An 8,014-nucleotide genomic window follows, 5' to 3' on the forward strand; every position below is an offset into this window, starting at 1 on the left:
AAAAAAAAACAAGGTAGAAATGAGTGATGATAAGCCAGGGGATTAGGCAAGTTTTAAGAAAAAAGAACGATTTTTTGCAAGACCAACACTTTTTTGGCCACTTAGATCGATGATGCAGTGCTAATGTCTTCCCACCTGGAGAAATGGTGCCTTATTGCCTGAATTCCTTTTCAACCAAGGTTTACCCATGGGCTTGCATGTGATGCAGCAGTTTCACAAATACGATATTGCTCCATGGTAGAGGATGAAGGAACAGAATAGCTGGCTTCATTGTCTGCCAGTTACAGAAGTGAGAAGACAGACACTCAATCGAATGGATTTTCCACTGGACAGAGGGTCAGTATTCCAGTGTAGTAGATTGGAATTGCACATTGTAGTGATTAGCCAGGTGGATCTCATTGACTATGCGATTCTTGATTGGCCCTAGTTAAGAACCCGGTTGAAACTTTATTGCTGGAACAGCACAGCAGGTCAGGCAGCATCCAGGGAACAGGAGATTCGACGTTTCGGGCACAGGCCCTTCTTCAGATTCCTGAAGAAGGGCCTGTGCCCGAAACGTCGAATCTCCTGTTCCCTGGATGCTGCCTGACCTGCTGTGCTGTTCCAGCAATAAAGTTTCAACTTTGATCTCCAGCATCTGCAGACCTCACTTTCTCCTCCTAGTTAAGAACCCCAATTAGGAAGCCCTGGCTGACAGAGATAAACAGAAAGTTCAGGGAGTCTCCTCATTCTAGGGAATGGCTATGAGCTGGCTAGTCACAGCATAGATACCGTGAACATGTAAATAAAGGATGGCTTGATGACATATTCCTGGCCTCCATGCAGGTATTTCAGTGGTGACAAGGGAACACAGTATGTGCCTGAAGGAAATTTGCTCGCAACAGTCGTCATGGTTTGGGGTAATCATTTCTGGCATCATGCCTTTATTTGCGAAGCTTGACTCATTCGATCCCACTGTCGAAGACTAGGCCCAGTATGTGGAAAGAATGCAATATTTTTTCTGGACAAATGATATTGGGGCAGATGAAAAGCAACGAGTAACCCTTCTGACTGCTTGTGGACCCACAGCGATTTTGGTTTATTAGGAGCTTAACTTTCCCTGAGGCACCAGACACTAAAACCTTTCAAGAATTGACCAAGTTACTTAAGGAATATTATGACCCAAACCACCAGTAATTCTGGGATGCTATAGATTTTATTTGGCAGTTTGAGAACTGGGGGAATCCATATTGGGATTTTTGACGAGGTGAATTTGATTAGCAGACGTGTGTGATTTCAGGCTAACACTGAATGAGATGCAAGGTTTGTGAAGGTTTGTAGCTCAGGTTGAGGTTTAGGGTGTAGGTTTGCTCGCTGAGCTGTAGGTTTGATATCCAGATGGTGACAACAAGTAGTGTATTTACCCACTGACACAGCCTTGTTCAGAATATTACTCAGAGTAGTATTCTCTCTGCTTTTGTACTTCCAGTAGCAACAGCTGATGGTCCTCCTGGGATCACCGTTATCATGGAATCTGTGATTAACTGGATGAAAATATATTGATATTTGAAAGTATAGTGCATCATGATTTTCTTGTCTTTTTCCCTTCATTTTCAGCTCCAGTTCTTGGAAAACGTGTCCGGGGACAGCCCATTGTTTCACCATCTGGTTTTTATTATAAGGACCAGTGGATGTCATCGACCTGCGATATTTACCACTTTGACACTCCTGCAAAAATGACAGACTGTCTTCGTGGAAAAAAAGTTTATCTGTTTGGAGATTCCACTATGTGTCAGTGGTTTGAATATTTAACTCAATCCATTCCAGGTTAGGTGATTATTGTGTCTGACCATTAGTCCCTCTAGTTTCGTACAAATTTGAAAATCTGTCTGCCCCACCTCATGTGCAATTGTCCACCTGTTAGCCTATCTCTCTCTCTCTCTGTCTGTTGACCTGTCTATCTCTCTACCATCTTGTCTGTAATATCAATAATATATGAGAGGCATATATGACACTTGAAATTTGTCAACTGGACTTTGTTAAAACTATTCTCTGTCTTCCATGACCTGCTGACTCATTGCAGATCCCATGTGACTTAATCTTCTGGACAAGACCGACCATCATCAAACATCTTCATCACTTCCCCAAAGTACTCAATACCCACACAGACACAGGGAGAATTTGTGCAACCAGACGTTCCCTGCACAAAGCCATACCGACTATTCCTAATGAGTCCATTCCTTTCCAAATGTGGCTAAGTCCTCTCATTAAGAATCTTCTTCAATAATTGCTAGACAACAGATGTAAAGCCCAACTGACCCATAATTTCCTGGATTGCCTCTATTGCCCTTAAAAAACAAAGACTCTTCTCTTTTTAATATGAGTTAGAGTCCATTGATCATAATGTTAGTTCTTACCTTGTGCTGGTTTTCAAGAACATTCCAGATCTGAAAGATCATGTATAACATTGAATCAGTTCGTTCTGAAAAGTTGTTTGTTACCAAGCAAGATTTTCAGACTTCTCTTCCTGGGATTACCTATCACTCAGTGTATAAATTAGAACTGAATAGGTGGTTAGGTGTTTGCTTTTCACTTCTCTGTGATTGTTTTTTTTCATTTCTATTTTATTGAAGTTGAATGCTGTCCGGTGTAAGGCTATTCCTTGTTACTGTTTTTTTAAAATTCTCTGTTTACTTTTCCGCCCCTGTTTCCCTTCATTTTTGTTGCTGGTGCCACACGACTGGCCATGTCTCCTTTAGGAGTGTTGTTTCAGGAATTGCAGCTCTGTAAGTTTAACATTGCAAGTTTGTACTTACAGGTTTCTGACTCTCTAGTATTTGTACCGAATAAGGAGTGATGATGTCACAGGCTTTCATTTTCATTTCACACTAATTTGAAGAAAGAAATTTGTCTGCACAGAAATAAACATTCTTACTGTAGAGAAATGTTTTATAAGCAGTATTGAGTTTTCAAAACTCAATCAATTCTGTCAGGAACATTTGACTTTTTTTTATGAACATGAGAACTGAAGGCATTTGGGGTTTTTTTCACAAACACAAAGACAGGGGCTTCTAGCTTGAAAGGTATTATTCAGAAAGAAATTCATTCTGTCTTATGGTTGGTCAGTGTCTGTAAAGAGTTCTGTAAGACTGTTGGAAGTTCAAGAGGCTGATGCTGCTGACTTATTGTCTGGATCCTTTATGTTCAAGGCTGCTTCTAGTTGATCTTCAGTTAGATTTCCAAATATTTACCACTGAGATCTTAAGCCTTTTTTTAAGCAAATGGTGCCCCAGGATATGAGCTTTTCCTCCAGAGATTCTTTATCTGGTGTGACAATACTTGTTATCGCTTGTATGATAAGAAATTAAGCACAGGGGCTATGGTATTGAAAGATTCAGCAAACATTTTAGTTGTCTATTAGATGCAATTATTACATCAACCAACACCTGGTGGTTTGGAATATTCTTAATCCATTTGTTTGCAATGGAAGAACATTCTGCTTGTACCATTTCAGACTTCAAGCCATCTCCAATAAGAACTGTAGTCTAGTTAGTCTCTAATCAGTTTCTGAAATAACCACAAAAATCACTGGGGTCTTTTTCACAGATGGCCACCATTGCTAACCATGATAGAATACTTTGCTGGAAGCAGAATTACATCTGATTTATTGTAACACTTTGCAACATAAGAAACTGAGTGTGAATATTATGATATTGAAGAATTCAATATTATTGCAGCTCTCATTTATACACACACATTGTTTTTTGAACCATGTAAATGTCTGGACCAACAGTAAGCTATTAGATTGCAACTGAGCAGCTTGCTTCAGTAGCCTTCAATGTTTCCAATGACACTTGGGGTCAGATGGGGTATAAAATCTTTATACCTTCAAGTCACTTCTATAATGCACTGATGATATCATTAACCAGTCTTGTAAAGGTGTACTGATATATGCAACATTAAATATAAAATAGACAGGCATGAGGTTGGAAGAACACAGCACACAGGGTGCCTGGCTTGTGTGTTCTTCCAGCTTCCTGCCTGTCTACTTTGGATTCCAGCATCTCCAGTTTTTTTTGTCTCTAAATACAGGTTTTAGTGCCATCTCCAATAACGAGAGGCCAGGGTCTTTGAACCTGAGGTGCAGCTACAGACCTGATGGGTGACTTGAGTAGGGTTCAGATTCATGGTCCATTAAGGATCTCATTAGGACTAAACATGAGCAGACTGCATGATGCTGTCCCGTTCAATCTCACTGTGGGAAATAGGGAGTTGGTTAGCTCAGTCAGGTGGACTAGTGGGTTACAATGCAGAGTGGTGTCAAAGTTTAGGTTTAATCCCTGCAAGAGCTGAGTTTACCATGAAGGACTCTGCCTCAAAGTTTCCCCTTGCCTAAGGCATGGTGACCCTCAGGTGATACCACGACCAGTCATCCCTCTGTAATGAGGGAGTAGCCCTGTGGTGTTGTAAGACTATGGTAACCATAACTTCTCATTGAATATGGGAGGCAGGTTGGAGCTGGAGTGGAAGATGGTGGGAAGGCCACCAACTTAATTTTACAAGCCCCTTTGCTTTTATATCCAGTGGCTGGGTGAGTCCTGACATGAGATCATGGAAAACTTCCAAGTTCAATGCATCAGTACTCCACCAGGTGGTGCTGAATCTCAGGGAAACATCACAGTTGCAAATAATTCTAATGTTTGAGACACAAAAAATAATGAATCCCTGATTGTTGCCAAATTAATTAAAATTCCAATTACCTATTCAGATAAAAGTTATTGTTTGTTTCTTTCTTGATGGTAATGCAGTAAACAGCTTTACAGTTCAGTAACTCTGAGGCAACCTCCTCATGGCTTCTTCTATGACTTTATCCCAAGTTTCCAGCCCCTGATCCAACCTCCCTCTCAGTAACATTCCCCAAGTTATGGCTGTTTTCACTGTGTTTTGTAGCATTTCCCATCTCAGAACAAAGCAGTTCTGATGATTGCTGTGGAGTAATCCTGACAGTAATATAACCTTAACCTTGATTCTTGCTCTTTCTCACTTTGTGAAATGCTTCCCCTCCTCGCTCAAGTTACTAATTTCTATCATTTGCGTGTGTTGCTGTAGCTCTCAGGCCATTATCTCCATTCCTCGTCCATTACTGTCCTCTCACTGACTGGATCATGTGTCAATATCTGAACCAATCTTTGTTAATCATTTTGCTGCAAACACAGACTGTTCGAGAAAGCCAGCAAGTATGTCAGAACCTGTGCAGAGAAATAGAGTTAACATTTTGAGTCTGGTCTGACTCTTAAGAAAAAGATTATGTTGTGATGGAACTGCAGAGTGATACTTGCAGAAATTTTGGGTTTTTTTTGTCCAACATGATAGCCCAGAATAGGCAGAAATTCCTGCTGGGCAATCAGTAATGTATTAATTTACTGAGTTGACTCTGAATAAGTTCTATCGGGTGGCATTCAATCAACAGTGATGTCCTCCAGGATATTCTAAACTCTGTGACCCCACAAAGTTAATTTGAAATTTCTATTCACTCCCTCAGAATTACTTTATAGGGAAGATGAAAAAAAACTGACACTGTGTTAACTTGTTACTGTAAAGTCAGCAGAACACTGGCAACAGGTCAGCAGTCTGTCTCTTCAATGGAGAATGGCTCATGAGTTTAAAGGGGAGAAAATGTAAATTGTCATACAATAGCTGAAAGCAAACTAAGATACATAGAAAATGGAACACATAAAACATTGTAGTGCAGTATAGACCCTTTGACCCTCAGTTGCACCGATCTGTGAAACCAATTTGAAGCCCATCTAACCTGCACTATTCCATTATCATTCATATATTTATCCAATGACCATGTTAAATGCCCTTAAAGTTGGCAAGTTTACTACTGTTGCAGGCAGGGTATTCCACACCCTTACAACTCTGAGTAAAGAACCTACCTCTGACATCTGTCCTATATCTATCACCCCTCAATTTAAATGATGTCTCCTCATGCAAGCATTCACGATCTGAGGAAAAAAGCTTTTCATGTCCATCCTATCTCATGCTCTGATCATCTTATCTGTCTCAATTAAGTCACCTCTCAACCTTCTTCCAACGAAAACAGCCTCAAGTCCCTCAGCCTTTCCTCATAAGACCCTCCCTCCATACCAGCAACATCCTGGTAAATTGCCTCTGCTTCCAATGCTTCCACATCTTTCCTATAATGTGGTGACCAGAACAGTACACATACTCCAAGTGTGGTTTCACCAGAGTTTTGTACAGCTGCAACATGACCTCATGGTCTTGAAACTCAATCTCTCCACCAAGATAAGCTAACGCATCGCATGCCTCCTTAACAACCCTATCAACCTGGGTGGCAACTTTCAGGGATTTATGTACATGGACAGTGAGATCTCTTTGCTCATCCACACTACCAAGAATCTTACCATTAGCCTAGTACTCTTTATTCCTGTTACTCCTTCCAAAGTTAATCACCTCCCGCTTTTCCACATTAAACTCCACTTGTCACCTCTCAGCTCAGCTCTGCAGCTTATCTATGTCCCAGTGTAACCTCCAACATCCTTCCACACTGTACATAACACCACAGACATTATTTTCATCCACAAATTTACTAACCCATCCTTCTACACCCTCATCCAGGTCACTTATAAAAATGACAAACAGTAGTGGCCCCAAAACAGATCCTTGCAGAACACCACTAGTAACTGAACTCCAGGATGAACATTTCGCAACCACCACCACCCTGTCTTCTTTCAGCTAGCCAGTTTCTGATCCAAACTGCTAAATCACCGTCAATCCCATGCCTTCATTTTCTGCAACAGCTTACTGTGGAGAACCTTATCAAATGCGTTTTTAAATCCATAAACACCACATCAATGGCTTTGGCCTCATCCACCTGTTTGATCCCCTTCTAAAAGAACTACAGGAGGTATAGACTCATTTCTCAGCTCCCCTGTGTTTGCTGCATGATAAGTGCACACTTCATGTCAGCAACTCATTCATTAGAATAGCAGTCTGGAAAATGTGCAGACAAATTTTGAGATCTGCTGTCTGCAACTGACAGTCCTCCACTTCCAAAAACCATGAGCATCAGCAACATTGTGGCTTAGAATATCAAGTAATTCTGCTTTGTGTTTTAGGTCTGAAAACATTGGATCTTGGTAATCCTATCAAGATTGGTCCTCATCTTGCAGTGAACGTGGAGAACAACATTGTGGTAGAATTTCTCCCTCATGGTCTTCCCATCCAATTCCGCACCTTTCCAAGACACCTGCGTTATGTTTCAAATGTACTGGATGAAATTAGAGGAGGAGGAAACACAGTTATAGCCTTTTCCTGTCGAAGTCTCCATTCGGAGAATACAGAATATCAGGAAATCAATTCTACAATTACTTGACAGGAGTCCAGATACACTGGTTGTCATAAAGACAGCCAATGTCCGGGAACAGCCCCCACAGATCATTAGCTCTGCCAGTGACTGGTACGCTTATCAGTTTGATTCAGTGATGAGGAAGATGTTCACAGGCATCAATGTGGTATTTGTTGATGCCTGGGAGATGACAATAGCACATTACCTTCCTCACCATATACATCCCAGGAGAATTATTATAAAGAATGAAGTAGATGTGCTTCTTTCATATGTGTGCCCTTCTGTAAAATAATGAAATTTGTATGGGATCAATTATAACCAGGATTTTTTTTGTCATCCAATTCAAAATCTCAAGTATAGCTTCATATTTTTAGGGGGCTATATCACCATTTCTACAGGATATTACTATCTGACACTTGTCGAACAAACCTAGTCTGAACATGCCCACTGAATATCTCCAACCGCCACCAGGTCAGAACCCCACTGGTCCTCACCTACCACCCCACCAACCTCCATATACAGCGTATCATCCATTGTCATTTCCGCCACCTCCAAACGGACCCCACCACCAGGGATATATTTCCCTCCCCTCCCCTATCAGCGTTCTGAAAAGACCACTCCCTCCGTGACTCCCTCGTCAGGTCCACACTCCCCACCAACCCA

General features: G+C 41.2%; 1 protein-coding gene across 1 annotated transcript in view; it reads left to right on the forward strand.

Annotated features, from left to right (window-relative positions):
- LOC122555517 overlaps positions 1–8,014 on the forward strand; it is a 126,456-nt gene that overhangs the window by 48,923 nt on the left and 69,519 nt on the right. The window contains 1 exon segment of the mRNA XM_043701540.1: positions 1,597–1,777. Within this exon segment, the coding sequence (XP_043557475.1) occupies positions 1,597–1,777 (181 nt within the window).

Source organism: Chiloscyllium plagiosum, chromosome 12 (assembly GCF_004010195.1).
Source record: "Chiloscyllium plagiosum isolate BGI_BamShark_2017 chromosome 12, ASM401019v2, whole genome shotgun sequence".
Classification (NCBI taxonomy): Eukaryota; Metazoa; Chordata; class Chondrichthyes; order Orectolobiformes; family Hemiscylliidae; genus Chiloscyllium; species Chiloscyllium plagiosum.